The 20,632-nt window shown below is 38.7% G+C and overlaps 1 protein-coding gene across 2 annotated transcripts in view; it reads right to left on the reverse strand.

The window, feature by feature from the left end:
• The window catches only part of LOC121660203 (nebulin related anchoring protein), a 47,852-nt gene that overhangs the window by 1,333 nt on the left and 25,887 nt on the right, over nucleotides 1-20,632 (reverse strand). For both annotated transcript variants that reach the window (XM_042019340.1, XM_042019339.1), the window contains 20 exons: nucleotides 20,247-20,351; nucleotides 19,687-19,794; nucleotides 18,753-19,064; nucleotides 17,558-17,662; nucleotides 15,428-15,526; nucleotides 13,496-13,600; nucleotides 12,998-13,105; nucleotides 12,477-12,590; nucleotides 10,958-11,155; nucleotides 9,427-9,531; nucleotides 8,294-8,392; nucleotides 7,398-7,502; nucleotides 6,927-7,034; nucleotides 5,094-5,405; nucleotides 4,204-4,308; nucleotides 3,440-3,538; nucleotides 3,217-3,321; nucleotides 1,593-1,700; nucleotides 619-930; nucleotides 238-390 (listed from right to left, as the gene is read on the reverse strand). In XM_042019340.1, coding sequence (XP_041875274.1) covers nucleotides 238-390; nucleotides 619-930; nucleotides 1,593-1,700; nucleotides 3,217-3,321; nucleotides 3,440-3,538; nucleotides 4,204-4,308; nucleotides 5,094-5,405; nucleotides 6,927-7,034; nucleotides 7,398-7,502; nucleotides 8,294-8,392; nucleotides 9,427-9,531; nucleotides 10,958-11,155; nucleotides 12,477-12,590; nucleotides 12,998-13,105; nucleotides 13,496-13,600; nucleotides 15,428-15,526; nucleotides 17,558-17,662; nucleotides 18,753-19,064; nucleotides 19,687-19,794; nucleotides 20,247-20,351 — 2,865 coding nt within the window. The remainder of the gene's footprint in view (nucleotides 1-237; nucleotides 391-618; nucleotides 931-1,592; nucleotides 1,701-3,216; nucleotides 3,322-3,439; nucleotides 3,539-4,203; nucleotides 4,309-5,093; nucleotides 5,406-6,926; nucleotides 7,035-7,397; nucleotides 7,503-8,293; nucleotides 8,393-9,426; nucleotides 9,532-10,957; nucleotides 11,156-12,476; nucleotides 12,591-12,997; nucleotides 13,106-13,495; nucleotides 13,601-15,427; nucleotides 15,527-17,557; nucleotides 17,663-18,752; nucleotides 19,065-19,686; nucleotides 19,795-20,246; nucleotides 20,352-20,632) is intronic.

The following is a 20,632-nucleotide window of genomic DNA, read 5'->3' on the forward strand; positions in this document are numbered from 1 at the left end:
GCTTTCCACAGGACATTTGGAGATCTGAAATCATCCCCAAGCTGAGGAAAACACATCCTGACACTGACACTGCTGAATTCCCTTCAATGCTTCCTTCAAATTAAGATGTACACTAAGCATGCTGTTCAGATAACAGGGAGAACTGTAGACTCCAGGGAGCATTCAAAAGTATTAGACAGGATGTGTGCAGGTAAGGAGCAGAGCAGTTGGGATTTGTGAGAAGAATTGTTTACTTACAGCTCCAGGTCTGTGCAGAGCAGAAGCACCCAGCAATCCCATTTCCCGAAGGTATGCCAGCTCAGCAGCTCTTCTTGCCATTTCAACCTTGTGAGAACCTGGGGGGGTCCAGCCAATGCCTCTGAGCCAGTTCAAGTCAGACTTGTATTTTACCTGGGAGAACGAAACATTCACCAGGATGTATTATTTTATTGGGCCCTGGGTATTCAAGAGAGAGCATATAAAGAACAGCAAAGTCAATAATAAAAAAATTATCCATTTTTAGCAAGCAAACTGTGGTTCTTTCAAGAAGGTGATTTTGTTGGCAGGTAAGGTTTGCTAAGGAGATTGCACAGACAGCCCCGAAACCAGGGAAGGACCATATTGCCCAGCCACACTTACATCACTCTGCAGCTTATAGGCCTGCTTTGCATGTTTCACATTTAGCTGCTCAGGGTCACAAGTGTATTGGTGCAAGGGCTGCCTGTAGTTAACATTGCTTGCAAGCTGCTGGCTTCTCTTGGCATGGAGGAATCCTGGCTGGTTGAGGTGACTCTGGAACTGTGCCCTGTTTAGGGCATAATCACTCCTGTATTGGATGTCGCTCTGGAGTTTCCCCACTCTGAGGACATGTCTGATTTTGGGATCATCGTTTGCACTGAGGAATCCAATCTGCTGGCCTCTGTCTCTCAGGAAGGCTTCTCTGTATTTGTACTGCAGGAAGTGCAGAGGAAAAGCTCATTTTCACATTCAAATTACCTTCAAATTCTGTTATGAAATAACTTATTCTCCCCTAGCCATCAATCATGTTTCTTGTAGTGCACAAAGACCAAGGGTTTGTTTGATACCAATCTACATCTCCTAATCTAACAAGACACTTTAGAAGAATGACCTTTGTGCTCAATTTTAAAGGAGTGGAAAGACTTAGGCAGCCCAAAATGCTCATCTCTCAAAAGTAATCAGAGATCCTCCTACTGTTACACTCTTGGATACACAATACACAGCTCAAGCAATGAAGCTCCTCTACCTTTAGCTTTCTTGCCAACTGTGGTCTTCTGTGCTCAAAGATGACCCACTTTATCCTAGACCATGCTTTAACTATTCATAACCTAATACCTATTTTATTTGATTAAATCATAATATGTCTTCTTCCCAAGAAAAACTCTTGGGACATAAAATGGAACAGCCTGGTATTGGACACTATTAATGGTAGCCTTCAGCTGGAAATCTTTGCATTTAACCAGTACTTGGTTTCATTGGATCACCAGTATTCCACACCAGAACAAAGTCCACTCATGTCAGAATTCACCCATTTTTACAGGATGGGGTGGCATGGGAAGAGGGTTGGGAAGTGTTTGAAACAGAACAATTCTTACATCACTAGCAATCTCTCTTGAAGCCTTTGCTGTCTGGAATGGGATGGCGTCAATCCTAAAATCATAGCCAGATGCCCTTGTCTGTTCCCAAGATGTTTTATACAATTTCTGTGTTGAGAAGAAAAGAACACAACAGTCATTTCCCCCTGCAGTTTCTTAAACGCAGTCCCATAACTGCAATAATAAATGTTTTATCCTACTGGGCTTATTTGTATCAGGAGTCATCAGCACCATCTCCAAGGTTTTGATCCAGATCTATAGCGCTTCAACTTCTTTTCTATTCACCATAATGATAAAATGCCTCATCTGAAAAGTGCCACCAGGGTTTCCTTTTGTACTTGAATGTGGTTGTTTTTGATGTGATTTAATTTCTATTAGAAACTGTGATGCATCAGTCACATCAATATTGCATTGATATTGCCCTTATTCTCTCTTTTGATGCATCCACTCGCAGTGTCTTGGGTTTCCTGGCATCATAATTTCAATATCAGTTATTTCAAGCTTTTCAAATGATCCTCGTCTCTATCCCCAGCCACATGTGGCTTCATTAACTCATGTGGAATAACAGCTGGTTCTAACATATTTAATGTGACTTTGAGGATGTGAATCACATTTACATCCTGAAGAGAAATTGCTCTAGATTTGGTTCTTCTTCCATCAGTAGTTTTCTTAAAATAGCTTCCAGTCTGCAGGTTCTGCTACATGGCCATGACACTTTTGGCTGTCCCTTATTTATTTTATTTATTTGCTTTCTGTAAGTCTTTGATTCATCCCTTCTGGGGTTTGTGACCATATGAAAAGAAGCACAAAATTCACTCCACATTTTAAGATAATCTTCTGGTTTCACTGGTGAATGTAGTGGTAGGTGCTGCTAAATTTGACAGTAAACTGAGATGCCAGAAATCCTGCAAGACGGCCAGGGCAGAAGCAATGCAAGCGTCACTGTACAGCCTGCTAACAGGTATAGGGCTGACCTTTCATTTGTCTGCAATCCTTGCACACAATATTTGCCTTTTTACAGTTTCCTCTATTGCTTCAAAAAATGTAATTTCTACTTGTTTCTTTCACCTATCTCAAAGCTCCTTACAAACTAAGGTCATTCTGATGCTACAGGTAAAGACAAGAGCTATTTAATCAGGGAACAGGACATTAGGAATAGACCGAGTTCCTCTGTATGAGATAATGTGGAAACAAATTCTCTTTACACTAATTCCACACACTGATTCAGTTACATCCAGATTGATGACTACTATGCCTAAGGGATCAGTTCAACACAGTGTTGCAGCTTCAGAAAGGTAGATTATATAGTCAAGGAAAGAGGATTCTCTCTCCTCCCTCAAACAAAATCGAAAAGATTTTAATTTGTAACTAACCATGTCTATGTTGAAGGTTTGAAATCCTTAGTAATAGCTTACTAGGAACGTTGAATGAATGCTCAGAAGGAAAATTAGCAGACTTTTCCTGATTCATCCAGCCCAAACCTAGCAACATGTTGGCTGTTCACTGCCTCTGGCTTTTTTTTAGTTTTGATCAGGCTTGGAGAACCTGCCTTCTACATACATGGAAGTTTTTATTCCCTAACAAGTTTACCAAGTCAGCTCCCCAAAGGAGAAGGTTTACTTACATCACTGATGTAAAGTGCATTCTGGCGGGCTCGGATAAAATCCGGATGATCAGGAGGTAGGGTGTACCTGTGCCTGCCTTCGAAACCTCCAGCCTTGTACAGTCTCTGTGGGGCCAAAAGTCATTGAATGCAACTGACACCGGAAGCAATGTCAAGATCAATTCTTTTATGCAGTATAGTACAGCAAAAGTTAAGATCACTCATACATTAGAATGAAACCTACCTCATTGCACTGGAGGTAGCTGTTTTTGGCATGAATCAAATTCGGAGAGTCAACCACGGCAGTGAACTTCAGACTTTCTGGCTTCTGACGGTACTTTACCTGAGAGAGGGAGCAGGCAACAAAAACAAACAAAGGGAAAAAAACCACGAGATGTTTCTGTTAATGATATACGAAAACTCCCAGAGTGTGATGACTGGGGTAAAACATAAAAGACATTTTCCTGAAGCCACTGTTCTGCTTTAGTCTCAGTAGCTCTTTCAGCTAGGGACTGGGGATGCCTTTGTATCAGGCACCAAACTTTTTGTTGTGTGTGTCTTTGTGTGTGTGTGCAAGAAGGATTTCACACTGAAAATTCACATGCAAAAAGCTTTTGAACATTACACTTTTGACAGCTCAAAATTTTTCTCTATTAATGCATGATACTGAACAGGCAAATGCCCCTTCGGTGTGGTTGTCAGTGCTGTATCTTTCTATATAACTTCCACCACCTGCTGAGAATTTCATAATGGAGTTTCCTGCATTAATTTATTGCTACATGTTTTGCTTATACTCTTGTGTTTCATTTGGAATGGAAAATATTCAGCAGGTGTCACACAGTGGACTTGTGTCTCCTGTACTGCTTCTTGGTAACTTACACCTTGTATAAACAGGCTCCCACATCAAAAGGAAATGATAAGCTACATTCGTAAGTGTCATGTAACGAGGAGCCTTGATGGTAAACAATTCCTACAGACTTGCTATCCCATGAAAGATTTATCAGTTACCTCACTGATGAGCTCTCCAGCCTTCTTTACACTCTCTATCTGCGGAGATCTCAGAGCCATCCAACCAACTCCTTTCATGAAGTTCAGGTCTGATTTATAGCGATGCTGTTAAAAATGAAAATCGTTAGCTATCAGTTTTGTATCCACAGCTATTAAGGTTTTTTAAAAAACTCCCTGGTTCATATTCACATTTTGAGGTTTTTCATTTGCCATGCACATATCAGATCGTAAAGCCAAACTGTTTGCATTTGTTCGTTCCACCAGGAATTAAATAATGTATCATATGCAAGTTACAAGAGAAGGCCCCACAAGTGAATTAGTATGGCTCAAAGCAGTAAGTAATAACCTGTTTGTACTGGGCGTAAAAGAACCTCTTTTGAAATAATTTTATGAGGTGAGTTCAAGTCAGGAATACTAATTATTTTATCTGGTTCATGGTTCCTCATTAACCGCATTTCTAGGAGGACACATTACTCTTCCTTTACTCACATTAAAGGCTTGCTTTTACCTCCTAATCTATTAAAGAAAATCAGGCAGACCCAATAAAAAGTGAAAGTCAGGAAAGTACCCGCAATCCCCACAATCCTGACTTCACTTCAGAGTCATGGTGTCTCACTGTGGGACTTTAATCCAATCATCCATTTTTTTCATTTTTTTGTTCTGCCCTATATGTGACAGGACATGACAATCAATTAACTCAAGTGTACTGTACATTACTCTACTAGGCAATGAGGGTATCAGGCAAAACCATCATCACCACTTGTCTGGGCTCCTGACTTGGGGTTCTAAAGGCAAGAGCCAAGCGCTGAGGTTCTCCCTCACATCCTATCCTGTTCCTCTGTAGGCAAGCTCAGGAGTACCTAGGGTAGGGTCTGAAATAAAGATTTTACCTCACTCTGTAGCATGTGGGCTCTTTTGGCCCACTTCATCTTCATGTCTTCTGGGAGTGCTGTAAATTCATGGAGTCTCTCTCTGTAATCTTGATCACTCGCTAAGGCCTGGGCTTTCCTGGCATGGACAAGGTTCACCATGTCCATGGGCAGATGAAACTGAGACCACACTTCTTGGGATCCTTTCTTGTACTCTTGTTCACTCTGTAATTTGGCAGCATGCAAGCAGTGCAGCAACCTGGTGTCATCCAGAACACTTCTGGCACCAATGTGTTTTCCTCTCTCCATCACAAAATTGTGTTTATATTGGTACTAAAAATTAAAACAAAAGGGTAAAAGTGAAAATGTGCCAAACTTAGACTGGCTATTCCAGGTAACTAACTTAAGATAAATTACTGAAGTATCTGTTTTCTGTAAAACCAGTCAAGGTACGTAGCACTAGAAAGCAATTGTTTGAATATCTCGTTGCTCTCAAATTTAAATACCACAGGAACTGCAACATTAAAGTTAAGCACATCTCAGTGCATTTTCTGAATATGCCCAAAGCATTGATCATGTTTAACCTCAAATCATGTATTTTTATTATCTCTCTGAGAATTTTATTCCTATCGCCAGGAATGAGAATGTAAGAGAAACAAACAAAGGACAGAAGAAAAAAAATCTATACAAAAGCGAAACATCGTGCACTCTGTAGCCTTCAGATTTGCAAATGCCACCCAGCTATTTTAAAGAGTAAATTCAGTTTTCCTGGAAAGAATAAGAACCAGCAACCCCTCATTCTCATCTTAGCTGTGACTATGACTCTCCCTGTGATCTTGCATTTATCCTCTCTGTGAAATAGTGATGATGATGATAATGCTTATTTATACAGCATCAACAGGGTGCTTAGAACTTTAAAGGGAAGGCCTGGGCCCTGAAGAGTTCATAATGTAGTTGAAATGGGATAATAACACTTATCTACCACACAACAGAGTTGTGGGGATTAAATTACAGCATCTAATGTTTATAAAGTGCTTCCAAGATGAAGGGCCAAATTCAGATCTGTTGTAAGTGGATGTAATTCTATTATGGACTTGTATCCTCTAGAGCAGATCTGAAGCTGTAACCAAAAGCACTCTGCAAAATATGGTTAAGTATATATTATAAATTGCAGCTAGGAATGGTTGCTTCATTAAACAAACACAGGTGAAATATATTCATATTTTATCACATTAGAGATAAAGTATGCAACTAAATACTACCACAAAATGAATACTTTTTCCATCTTCCTAGAATTTATTAAATATCTTGTGAAGGAGGGATGAACCTAGGCTTTCTGAGAAATGGATGCCACCATGTCTGAGTGTTTTGCATACAACAATCCAAACAATAGGATATTTATAAGGATAAGATTATTTGTTTCCTCTATTTCAGAATTTAAGGGGACATGTATTTCCAGGAATTTGCACTGATTTTTACTTCCTAACCAGACACTTCCAAATGTCAGCTCAAAGCAGAGTGGACAGAGGTAGTGGGCACTTCATAATATGAGGAGCTGAAAGCCTGAAAAAGAGCAGAATCCCTGTTTTTGCTGTTTGCAAATTCTTTAATTCATTTGCTATTTCCCACTGGAAGATGTTTAACCTGGCTTGGTTCCCGATTAGCAGCGATTCTTCCTCTTCTTTTTTTTCCTAATTCACACAAAGAATCTCATTCATAAGTAATATATTCTGTCTCACACTTGTCTCACATGGTTATGGAGTTGCTTTAATTCAGCAAAATCTGCCTTATACATTGTTCTACATGAAGTTAACAGAAATTAGGCAAGAAGGGAGGTTGAATCATTCAACTCACATCACTGGCAATTTCTCTGTAGGCCCTGGCAGTCTGGAATGGGAGTGCTTCCATTGTCAGCTTGTAGCCTTGAGCACGTAGATTATGCCAAGATTCTCTGTATTTTGCCTAAAGTAGGAAAGGCACATGTAGACTGCTGTTTCACTTTTAAATGCACAAAGGAACAAACAAAGAAACCATCTTTCATTTGTTATTCTGTGTTACAGTCTCATTCTTTATAATCAAAGGATTTTTTTAAAATTATCTTTGGGAAATCCTACTAACTCAGACAAAACATGTCTCGTTCTTTATGTAGATTTAATTTACTCACAACCTTATATATGCTAATGGAGATAAATATCATTATAAGCAAATCAGGGAAAGCATACATAGAATAGACCTCAAATTTCCTCTACTTATCCATCTTCCTTGCCACTGCACAATTCATCCTGCATCTGAAATAAGTGCAAGAAATACAGAACAAATTCTTACATCGCTGAGGTTGGCTGCATTTATTCTTGCCCGTGTAAACTCTGGCAGACCCAGCGTTGGTGTGTAGTGATGCCGACTGTCCTCTCCTGCTGCTTTATAGAGGCGCTAGGAAAGAGATCAAAGAGACAACTGAAATTAATTTTCTCTCTTGTTTCAGTGATACAATAGCAGTACTTAAGTTGTTAATGATTGTGACAGCTATAGTCAGCCATCATTGAAAATAGGTAAGAGTATATCACTTTTTCTGGGCATAAAGATGGGGGGCTTTTGCTGGGCATAAAGAACATTTACATTAAATTTTATAAATATATGTTGATGCCAAACCCCTACATTCTTAGCCTTGCATTGTTACATTCCTAGCAGGGCAAAAGTAGACCTAAGAATGCTAAGGGCATCATGAATGTGTGTTAAATAAAAGGGCAAGCATTTCTGGTAGACTGGGCATATTTTCTAGCTTGAATTTTTTCTTCAAATTATTATATATGATTTTGGTCATTTTTCTATAGGTTTTGTCTTGTTTTTTCATAATTTAAAAAAGTGATTCTTTTCTTAGGAGCCCTCAAAGGTGGATCATACTATGCAAATGAGCTCACTCTAGAACGCCTCGCAGCCCTGATTTTTTAGTCTCTTCTTCATGCAAAAAAACCCTAATAATGGAACTCTGTTGTATGGATACTATGTGAGCTTTTTGAAAGAGATTGAATTGAAAATTGTATTAAATGTTTGGAAACAAACAAAAAAAGTGATCTAACGGTGAAAAAGCACAAATCTGTGACATTTGCGCTTTTTTTGATGCATTTTGCTTTCAGAACAGGGTTGTCTCTTTCCCACTTCTCCATCCCCAGCTTGCTGCATTTTGAAAAGCATATTTTTTGATTCACATTAGGAGAGCCTACCTCATTAGCAATCATATTGCTGAATTTTGCATGAAGGAGGCCAGGAGAGTCTGTCACCGATGTGTACTTGAAGGAATGTGGCTGCTGACGATATTTACTCTGAGTTCACACACAAAGAAAAATGAACAGAATAGGTAAATTGTCTTGTCAGATAAGGGACTTTTTCCAATTCCAGTGGCCTAGTGCTGCTTCTTATGCTTAAAACTCCAGTTTGTCTATTAATCCTTAGTCTAATTTACTATTTGCTATTCTGAGTTAGGTGCATTCAAGTCTCACAGGGGAAATGAAAAGTAAATAAGGAATAAGGCGTGAAAGGGAAAAAAATGTGCTGCTGTGCTGAATATGCTGAAAACAGTAATGAGGTTATTTCACCCCTTGGTGTCATTAACGCTGGGTAGTGGAATTACAGCAAAGGCAATCCAGTCCAGAGAGAGAAGGAGCTGCACAAGCCCACTGAACTTTTTTGTGAGAAAAAACAAGGTTCCACCTGGCCTGTGACCCTACATCAGAATTGTGAAGAAAACAACTGCAAGATCACTGCAAGCGTTGATCTGTTCCCTAGAACACAACTCTTTATTTTTCCTCATTTCACATCTACTTGAATATGGGCAAAAGACTCAAGATTTGAAACCAGGAGAAACTGTACTGAGAGAACACAACAGAGAAAATAAAAGTCTGGTTACAGGGGGAGAAAAACAATAGAACACAAAAGCAGCAGGTGAAAAACACACTGACTGTAAAGCAGGAGAAGAGCTGAGGACCATGTGATGTACTGGGCACTGCACAGCTCATTCTAATTTTGGAGAAACAGTACAAGGTACTTATTACAGATAGGCACAGCCTTCTTTTTAGTTGAAAAAGCCCATTTAAATTCTAAAATAAATAACATAAAATAACCACCTCCTGGGTCTGAAACACAGGAGAAAACATTTGCAAAAGAAGTTAGCAAAGTTTGCAAAGCCCAGAATTCCATCAGGTTCACCCATCTGCACTTAGGACACGAGTGGAATGATCAAACGCGAGGGGAGGGAGTCTGGCATTATCCACTGAGTCACTTTGCCAGCCCAGTCTAATAGAAAGACATCTGGCAAACTCTTGTTCGTAGTGGAGAAATCAAAACCCTCTTTTGTTACCTCACTGATGAGTTCAGAAGCTTTCTTCTTTCCTTCAATCTCCAGGGCCCCTGGAGTAATACATCCAACGCCTCGCATAAAGTTCATGTCAGACCGATATAAATTCTAAGGAAAACCAAGCAGAAGTAATTAGGAGTTTGCATTTGAGATGCCCTATATTTATTCACCCAAAAATACACAATAAATCCATTAAAATTAGTATGTACCGCAGATAGTTCATACACATTGCCCTAAGATCTTGTGTTTATGAATGTGTCTGTGTGAATACAGCCCTGACAGATCTACAGCACAATGCAGGATTCTGAGGGCTACTGAGCCTCGTGAACACCAAATGATGCCTCAACTCCTAGCTTCTATTTGTGACCTTGAAAAAACCTTTTCTAGGTACATGAATTTTCTCCATATATAATATATAAATCAGAGGTAGACATTATTGATTTATAAATATACATAAAATAAGACCAGTTTATAAAAACCTAAGACAATATCCTTAAATAAAGGATAGTAGCTTTTAAGTAAGAGAAACTGTAGACAAAATAGCCTTGATTTTTAACAGTTCTGAATGGTCATAATATAAGTAAGGAACACAAAGGAAAAATAGCACTGAGCCACTGCATACACTTCATTAACGTATTTTCCAGACCACCAAACCTAGCAGTGACTCGCTGTAAATACTAATTTTTAAAAAGTTACCAATAGGCTACTGATAAATACATTACAACAATATTATTTCATTTGATAATGAGGAGGATGAGGAGTAGGATGGATGGAAACTTGCCTCAGAATCTCTGATTATGTGTGTTTCACCCAAATTAGGGCAGCACAACTGGAATCTGACGTTACACTTGTTTGGACACGGTCTGCCATCTCCAACCCTGTTGGCTGGAAGTGTTGAACTGATCTACAGCAGCATTTTGTGGCCAGACATGTTTGAAAGATACAGCCCCTCCTGAGGTCTGCACGGGCAATGTAATCTATGAAAAGCCCTTTGCTCAAGGCTGTGCCTACAGATTTGTAAATCATTACCCAGTTAATTTTACTCAAAAATACATAGGGAGTTAAGCTTGTCCTTCTTAAAATTTCAGTGGATATGTCTTGGGCCAGAGCTTGTAAGTGTCTTACAAATCAGATCTTTGCTGTGAAAGTACACGTGAATTCCACCCAGATGCAAACCAAGTTGTAAATACTAGTTGGTACAGGGTTTGCGTAGTTAGCAAGACCTTAAAAAGAGTATTTTTTGCCAACAGTCCAATCATCCTCATTTGCAAACACTTTTCTACCCAATCATCAAAGACTACTCAAACTTTATCTCTCAGTGTAGTATGGTCACACACATTGTTCCATAAGATAAAAGTCACACACATTATTCCATAAGATAAAAGCCTCATTCCTACATGCAATCAAGGGGGAACAGCCATTTTTTATCCCTCAGCTGCTGCTCAAACACGCGCTGTCAGCTGTTGGGAGTTGGAGCAGAATTATCTCACACCAGAACCAACAGGGAAATATCCCTGGGACACTTTGAAATCACCTCACTCTGCAGTTTGTAGGCGTTCTTGGCACACCGCAGCCTCACGTCGTCAGTCAGAGCAGTGTACTGGTGGAGCAGCTGCCTGTATTCCTGATCACTGACCAAAGCCTGGGCTTTCCTGGCATGGACCAAGTGTATCATATCCAGTGGCAGGTGGAAGTGAGACTTTGTATCCTGAAAACCTTGCTTATATTTCACCTATCAAATGAAAAACAGATCACATAGATATCACAGCAACGTAATTAAAATTCAGGTTTTGATCAGAGGAGATATTCCTCGTATTTCTTCCATTTTGCAGTATAAATTATTCTTTTTAAAACAAGTTCCGTAACTTGTTTCACCATACTGTGAAAGACCAATAATTATAATTAGAATATGTGACAGCCTATTCTTCATCAAAAAAGTAGCCATCTATATTATATTCAATTAAACTGAGATTATTTTGTTTGTTAGTTTTTTGTTAAAACTTGATACATTGAATCTATAAAGTTAACCAAACTGGCAAGACAAGTCCTGATTCACTGCATTTTTAGAAAGTGCCACAAAAAGGGGCAGCTACTGCCTGAATAAAACATGCAAACAGCCTTATTTATATTAGAAGAACAAATCCTCAGTCAAAATATTTGTTGATTTGGCCAGTTTTGTTTCATAGTTTTAAAGCGATATTTAGTGCTGAGTTGGTTTTTTTAACTTTTTATCTCTGTCCAGGAGAAGAAAGGTGTAGAAATTTTCAAAAAACTTTTTTCACATGACATTTCCCTATCAGATTATACAAATTTGAGATGTTCAGGCTGTTCATTGGGATAATGAACATCCAGAACTATTGATGGCCATCAAATGACTTAGAGTAACCTGACAGATGGATGAATTCTTCAGGCACTTCCTATTACCTGTATGTCTAAGCCTGCCATCAATACAAGACCAGCACTTCTGAGGACCATGAACACCCTCCCATATATTTCACTGCTTTCTGGATCAAGCCACAGACTTCAAAATGCACTGAAATGTTACAATCCTTACAAGCAAACAAAAATGATGTGATTCTTGGCACATCTCAAGATGAGGTGGGAACCATTCCCCAACCAAAAAAGTCCAGCTTGAAATTCCATAAATTCATTCATCCTTTAGTCTTTCAGAAAAACAATAAATTGAAAATAAACGCTGAATAACTAATTTAATTTATTTCTGTACAAAGACCAGTGCTGATTCTCAATTAGACCTGCCTCTGAGTGATGCTTTCACAGAGTGAAATATTCTGTGATAGGCAGCAGTGGTTTGAAGCAGGAGAGTGTGCTAGAACACAGGCTCCTTTTACTGTCAAATTAATGTTACTGTAGATAACATAGCCGAATGGCAAGAATATCACGATTATATTTACATATCTGGAAAGTGGGACAGAAAGCCCTAAGTTATAAATAAGTAGGCTATTCCACAGCTAGTCCACAGCTAAGTGCATCTTCCTTGAGGAATGACTTGCAGTTAGGAAACCAAGAATGCCCATCTTCTTTCTTGTACTTACATCACTCTGCAGAGATGTTGCATGGACTGAATGAGCAATACGAATGTCACCATCCAGGCCACATGAACCAGCCATCTGCCCCTTCATTTTCTGAAATGCTTCCTTATATTTGTGCTAAAAAGGAAGTAAGAATAGAAATGTGGATAGCAGTGGAGAGAAGTGTTAGTCCAGCTGTTAAAACCTGAATAAAAGGGGTTTCATAACACAGTAAATTCTGACCATACTCAGTAGGATAATAAATCTGAATGAAGCCTTAGTGGGTTCTAGGAAGACCTCACCCAACTGCAGTCCCTGTGATTGTCCAGTCACTTCTCAGCTCTGCTTTCACAAATCTGCCTTTGCTTATTTACCAGTAACACCTCATTGTGCCTGCACCTCCAAAAGCACCACTAACTAGTCCGAGGCCAAATGTCTCCCAGGTGTAGAGCTGGCTGGACATGCTGCTTCCATCAAGAGTCCCTCAGCAGGGCAGATACAGCCTGTATGTCCTACTAGACAATATCAGCCATAAGTTCACATACATCACTTATGATTTCACCCGAAGCCTTTGCTGCCTGGAAGGGGATGGCATCCAGTTTCAGTTGATAGCCACCATCCTTCATCCTTCTCCAGGACTCTTTGTAATGAGTCTAGGAAATATGGAACAGAAATAAAGAAGAGTTGCTGTTCAGAGGGTTGACATTGCAGCATTTTTGAGTTCCTACGTTACCACATGAGTTTCATTCTATTCTAATGCACAGGTCAATCACAAATGAAACTATCAATGCACAACAGGAATTATCGCAAGACAAATGTACATCATAAAAGACTATTTGTTTGTTCATTCTTAATCTTTCTAATGTAGGTGAATTTGGACAAGAAGTTTGATTTCCTGTATTACTTCAGAAATATTTAGACCATAGAATGATCATATACTGGAGAAAGGAAAGAAATTTAGTATGATTTCCTGTTTAGGACAAACATCAAAGCACTATCAACATTTCCACTTTCCTTTAAAATATTAAAGGCCAGGTTTATACCTCACTGATATTCATAGCATTTAATTTGGCCTGAAGGATTTCAGGAAGATCTGTCGTTGGTGTATACTGATGCTTTATACTCTCTCCATGCTCCTTGTACAGCCTCTGCAAACAGAGATGAATTTCAGTAGCAAGTACTCACTACATGTTCAATCATTAGTTCAAACAGAAACATTAACAATTAGGTTTATGGAAAGCAAACACTACAGAAAAGCAACAGAGGCATTAATAAATACAGGTAATTGTATCAGTCAAAATGGATTCAAAAGGCTTTGGGATTCTGATACACTTATCAGCTAGAGTATGCTAGAGAGGAGCTCCTTGAAGTTTTGAGTGTGTAAATCAATGTATATGAAAATTCAGATATTTGAATATTAATTTGATAAAACTTCTAACATATGTGAGTGGAGGGAAGAAGAATAAACAGTAGTCATTAAGGATGTGCAGCAATGAGTGGCCACCAACACTTTGAAATTCCACAGAAATCCAGGGAGCTGAAGTTCCCCAAACACCTCTCTCCAAAGGTGTTCAATTTTAGCAGATAAATGGGATGGTAATTATCTGTGCAATTACTCCAAATTTATTTCCCGACTTAGTTGCAAGAGGGTTCTCAATAGTCAATGGGATAAGATTTAAAAACCTCAGAGGGTGACTTATTCCATCATAAAAGGGGTGTCTGTGTGTGCCTCTAGAATCAGCCCTTGGAGGAAGAGCACAGGGCTGGCCCAGGACCAGATAACATTCAGGTGTCTGCAGACAGGTAAGAGGAGTTCTATGCAGTTAACTGCAACTGGAACTTCCCCTGCAATGGCTCTGCAGAGTTCTCCTTCTAAAATATTTTTCTTTCCTAGCCTAGTTTTCTTCTTACATTGACACCATAATTTTCAGATGGGTGCAGACAGACGCCTTTTTGCCTTAGATAAGACCCATGTCTGGAGCACCTGACATGCCTTTCCCAAGCTATTATTTCTGCAGGAGCATTCAAGACCCTCTAGATTAGAATAGACCCCTCCATTCCACCTATCTGACACTTTTTTTAGCAGCTGGGCCCACTTGTATTGCAGCTCCATAAGAGGAAAATTAATGAGCACTCCATGTGTGAAGAAGTAGAGCACCAGACTGATTTTGACTGTGGCTCAGTGGAACAAAATGACTTATATTTATCCTGCCTGAGATGTAAGCCTTTTGGATCTTATTAATTAAACCAAAGGCACAGACACCAAAAGTATTACAATAGCATGTGTTTTACACAAAGTCTTTCATCTTCTCCTTCACTTTAAAAATTTCTATTTTCACCATAAAACATCCTCTCATGTTTGAAACTTGTCTTTTTTGAGTGACTTTTGCTTATTATTCACTTCTGTATTATCCCAGTTAAGTCTACAATATTTTTAAATCACTCTTCTATCAAAAATAAACATGTTTAAACACCAAACAGCCTCAATTCTTCCCTTTAAGGTTCCCCCTCCTGGATTTCTCTCTCAGCAGGATGACAGCTTGAAATAATTTATTTTTTCTTCCTTGTCATGCTGCCTTACATTTTATTTCCAAAGAACATGCAGAAACTGAAATTTGAAAGATGTTTAAAAGGGGGAAAGAACTCCAAATGTGTTCTTCCTCAGTGAATATCAAAAGGCCAAATTTTTTTAAAGGTCAAAGTCAGTCTTAGTCCTAAATTTTACTTCTGAAAATAAATGGGACAGAAAGCACTTTCTGTATGAAAATCCCATTCACTTCGGTGGGATCTCTATGGCTTCCCAATCCAAGTTAGAAACATGCTCTTTGTGGGATGCACCACACGAGAATACAGAAGTTTCATGGCTCCCAAGGATAATCTCAGAGAAAGAAAGAGAGAGAAAGCCAGTGCTTCAATCAGGTCGTTCAAAGAGGATACCACTCTTATAATCATAATGTATATACATTATAACTTACATCCACAGCCTGGTTATAACTAATTCTAGCCTGGATCATCTCAGGAGTGTCTTTAATACTGGTAAACTTCAAAGCATATGGATGCTGACGGTACTTCTTCTGTTGAGCAGAAAAAGATCAAAGCTGTGAATTTTGTGCTGTTCTTTCATGATATTTGAAAGAGAAAAATCATAGGTTGCTGGAGATTAGAGTGAATTTGTGAACATAATTATTATTCCTCTTTCCTCATCTTTATGTCCTAGGTACTTTCAGATTAATATTTGTTTCAATTTAACAATAACCTTTTGCCAATTAATATTAATATTTAAATTTAAGAAAAATATTTCAAAATCAGGTTCTGCTTACCTAAATACTCCAGAACTTCGGATTTTAAAATCTTTTTTATATTACTTCAAATAGAGCATGATTGATTGTATTTTTAACTTATAGTTCCTTTAAGCAAGAAATTATATACAATTGTGGTATGTTAATAATGGCAATTAATTAACTTATTGTTAAGGGGTTTACGTTACCTCCTTAGACCTGCAGCAAATCTGTGCAACCATTGACACTGTACCTAATCGTTATGGCATATCTTCTAGATAATGACATTAATTTTACTTGTTGTTAAGGACCCATAGTAACTTCTGAGGTGTGGGCAGTTCAATGGAAAAATGACACTTTTTCCATCTGGCCCTGTCACTAAAAGCTTCCCTTCCTGCAGAAGTTGTCTTAAATCCATCAGTACCCTTATCACTTCTCCAAATAGCACATACTAAATTTTCCAAATGCACAAGATGAACTCGTGGCTTGTCATTTTCTTTTAAACTGAGCTCTGACCAAAAGAAGTTTATTTGAAGCAACATTTTGACCCTTTGAAGACTAAAAATACCAAAGTAAAACACATAAGCACTTAAAAGTATTATAAGCTTGTAAGTAATGTTTTGGGTTCCGAAAGTAACACCTTAAAAATGAGTAATCATACTAATTTTAACTGGGGACAAAAGTGGTTTATACCTTGTCTTGATCAGATTTGGAGTCAAAGTGGAGTTGACCAGAGCATCTCTGCATAAAATTGCTAGAAATTATATTCTGGCAATTGTTTTTTAGCAGTGTTAGAAGGGCTAGTCACGTGTATGTGTAAGAAAGGACAAGGCTCATATCAACCTAACATTGCTTAGTACTCACAAAACGGTTGAGATGGACAACCTAGGAGGTCAAATTTCTACTCATCAGTTTTCACAACTGTAACAACCAAATGGAATACCTATACACATCCACAGTTACTATTCCAGATGGCGTTACTGTACCAGCTTTTATGAAACTACCTTGCTTGACGCTAGCTGAAGATATCATTTATTGTGTCTAAAATATCATCCTTCTTCACAATAGATAATTACATGGGAAAAAAATGGTGTTAGCAATCAGTTGTGAAAGGATGACTGTATTTTTCTGAGACCCTGCAGCATGAATGGACACATGATTCCTGCATCATAGTTCTTGAAAAATCACAGGATTCAATCTCTTACAGCAACAGATTTGGCCAGTAGGACTCTCTCTGAAACAAGAGGAGCAGAATACCATGAACCTTTTAACTATTTTGGCCAGAACTTCATTTGAAGACCTCGTGGGACAGGCACAAAGTATTCTAGAGTATGCTTTCCCCTGTAAGTGATATTGGTTATAGGGAGAAATAAGGATGAAAACTACTGACAGATAGCTACAGACAAAGATATCTATATGAATTTCAATAGCTAGCATGAATGTATATGAAAAATGAGCAAGAAGGAAACGTGTATCTATTATAAAAGAAGGTTCTGGGTCAAATGACTCCACGTTTTCATCATCTCTCCTGTTTTTCTTCATTAAAAAGGTAGGCTAGTGGTTAGCAATTGAGCACTGTTTGATTGCCATTATTATTCATAATATCATTTGTCACCTACTTTGTTTTTGCAAAGGCTATATGGACTCCTACTGGTATGTGTTTGGTATCTGGTTTCCCTCTAATTACCAGTCCTATCCCTGGTTTTGAGGGCTTTCATGTGGTATGCCTTTTTCTTTCCCCTTTGAGTGGAAATTATTTTAATTTTATACAGACATTTTGCACGCATTATGCAGCAAATTCTGTTACATGCTGTCATGAAATCTCACCTCACTAATGAGTTCTCCTGCCTTCTTAGCCTGTTCCACATTTAATGACCCAGTGGCTATCCATCCAGCTCCTTTCATCCAGTTCAAATCCGCTCTGTATCGGTTCTGACAAAGGAAAAAAAAAGTCCTATTGTTGGTGTTCATACACTTAAAATGCCATTAAAGGATTCAGACATCTCAGGAACAACAATGAAGTCAAATTAGTGCCTGCTTTTGTTTTATTCACTATTGCATATTTGCAAGGAAAGCAAAAAAAATACAGAATGAAATAGAAGAATGAGGACTCACCAGTACTTGTGCAATATACTTTGCAAGGTAATTTTTAAAAGTGGTCTACACGTCACTGATGTTTGCAGTTTTTCTCTAACTTCATTTTTATTTGTATAGAGCACTCTTTAAAAGATCATCCATGATTTGCAATTATAAGAAAATGATACTTAGCGTTTCCCAAACCATACCCTTTTGTTTTACTGGAGAGAAAGCATTGTGCTTTGTTTGTTTTTCCATGTGTCTTTTAAGGAGGAAAGTACAGGAGTACTTCTCACTTTCCTCACAAAATCTCTCCTACCTGAATTTCAAATGTTGACTGTAAGTCAGGTTTCTCAAAGATGCCAGAAATGTTTCAGCAGCCATATCTCAACAAGGCCTGTACACATTTCTACCTCAGTCTCCTTGAAAAGTTCTCAGTTAAAACCTCAGAATGGAAAGGCTAACTTAAAGTAACTGTTTACAGTATGAGACAGTTCATCTGATGGTTACAGCTGAACATGTGGTCTCCATATGGAATTTTATCACCAATTTTATCACCATACATTATTTAACCTCCCTGCACATTAGGAAACAAAAATAAATGTACATCATATAGGAATCCTAGAGTTTTATTAACATTTGAAGTAGGCTTTGAAGAAGCCATGCTCATAAACGGAGTTATAACTCTCCTCAAAAACACTGCACAACTTAAATATATCTCTTGAGGAAGTAAGTGGTTAATATTTACTGTGTTAATATTCACTGTTTAATAGCTGAAAAATAGCTATTCACTGAAATAGCTGAAAAAACTGAAATAGCTGAAAACTTAGCTGCATAAAGGTGTCACGGCATTAAAAGCATAAATGTCTGAAGAAAGTCAGCCCTAAGTGGGGCTGAGAATGGGCTGGATCGAAGGGTATGGATGTACATGAAGGTCTGGACTTACATCACTTTGCAATCCATAGGCCCACTTGGCCCATGCCACTTTCCTGTCGGTAGGCAGGGCTGTGTACTGATGGAGAGATGTCTTGTATCCTATATCTGTGGCCAAATTCTGAGCCTTTTTGGCATGGACAAGGTTAACCATATCCATGGGGATCTGGAACTGACTCTTTGTGCCCTCAAAGGCCTTCTTGTACTCCAGATCACTCTGCAGCTTTGACATTTGCAGGGAATGAGCCATCTGCGAATCTTCCTCCACAGCTTTTACTCCAATGAGCTTACCCTTCATCTTCTCATAACCTTCCTTATATTTAACCTGTGAAGAAAACAAATAGACCAAGAGTAAATGATCTAAGCTGCCAAACTGACAGCTCTACTAGTAATAAAGCAATGGTCTGTCAGTGTTGTGACATACTGGGTCCTCGATACAAGCAAGTAAGATCATTTGCAAAAGAGAAATGGAATGTCTTAGAAATTAGTGTTTATAAAGAATAAGCCCTTTCTTGACAATAATATGTTCACCAAAACCTACAAGAAATACTTTCTTTTTGGTTCTCTCTAGGAAAAACAACATTTTTCAAGCACTGTGGTCAGAAGGTTCTTTCAGGAATTTTCTGGCCAGACATAGATGTATTGAGTTATGATGTTTCGCAGGAGATTTCCACTTCATTTTGAGTTCTAGAATTCACCCTCGGGTCAAAACGAGAATAGGAAAACACAGCTAGCATGTGGAGAAAAGCTCTGAATTGCTCAGAGCAAACCTTCTGACTAATTACAGAATGCCAATCACCCAGACAACTCCTCCATCGCTCCCTAGCATGAATCGAGTGAGGGTGGCTCAGGGCACTGAGACATATGTGACACATCCCCAACACTAGCAGCAGCCTGGACTGTCAGCTGTCCTAAGAATAAAGAAGGCTGATGGAGTCCATACTCACATCACTTGCCAGATCCCTCTTTGCCTTAGCTGTCAAGAATGACAAAGCATCCAGACGAAGCACAAATCCTTTTTCCTTCTGCTTCTCCCAGCTACTCCTGTAGAGTTTCTAAAGAGATGACAACAACACAATTTCTTTATTACTATCAATCCGCTCTATTTGTTCTATAGTCACAGTGAAAACTCAAGTAATGAGTCCCTCCTACACTCTCTGCCCAGAAACCACATGGCTACGGATCAGATCCTGGTGTCTTCCCTCACATCCTGTAACTGTGGATACTGCGGTTACTGCAACCCCAATATCTCACTGGTTCCAGTGAAACTGCCAGTGTGTCACTCACCTGGAAGCATGCGAAAAACGCACAGCTTCAAACTCTAAAAGTGGCAAGTCTTCAGAACAGCAGATGTGACTACTGTTTATTAGGAGCATGTAATTAAATTTCAAGTTTTTACAGCTAAAACATGAGGACCTTCTCAGAGAAAGAACATAACTGTTACCTACAGAACAAGTATTTCACAGCAGCTGTAACTATCCACAGGAGTGAGGGAATCACACAGTACCTCACTGATATTGGCAGCATTTGCTTTGGCCAGCATGAAGACAGGGTCATCTTTGCTGATGGTGTACTGATGAAGAAATTGCTCTTTCCCTGACCTGTAGGCAACCTGTCCACAGGAAGCAAAGCATGGTCAATAAAAGCAGTAGTCCACATTTAATGTTGAAGGAGTACTGGTTAAAATACCCAAATATTCAAGGATTTGTTAGGGTTAACTTTTTTGGAGAGGTTTTCTTTAGCATCTTGAATTTTTTTTTGTTAAATATGGATTTAAAAACTGACCTACAGAGTCAGGTTGACCAAACTAGTTACAGTTAAATTTCAAGGAAGCTGTGAAGCAACACACATATTAGGATATTTTAATTCTCTTTCCCAAAGTTAGCTACTTAG

This window comes from Corvus kubaryi, unplaced genomic scaffold, assembly GCF_017639235.1.
Source record: "Corvus kubaryi isolate FWS band 111438036 unplaced genomic scaffold, C.kubaryi_AGA036_p1.0 138, whole genome shotgun sequence".
Classification (NCBI taxonomy): Eukaryota; Metazoa; Chordata; class Aves; order Passeriformes; family Corvidae; genus Corvus; species Corvus kubaryi.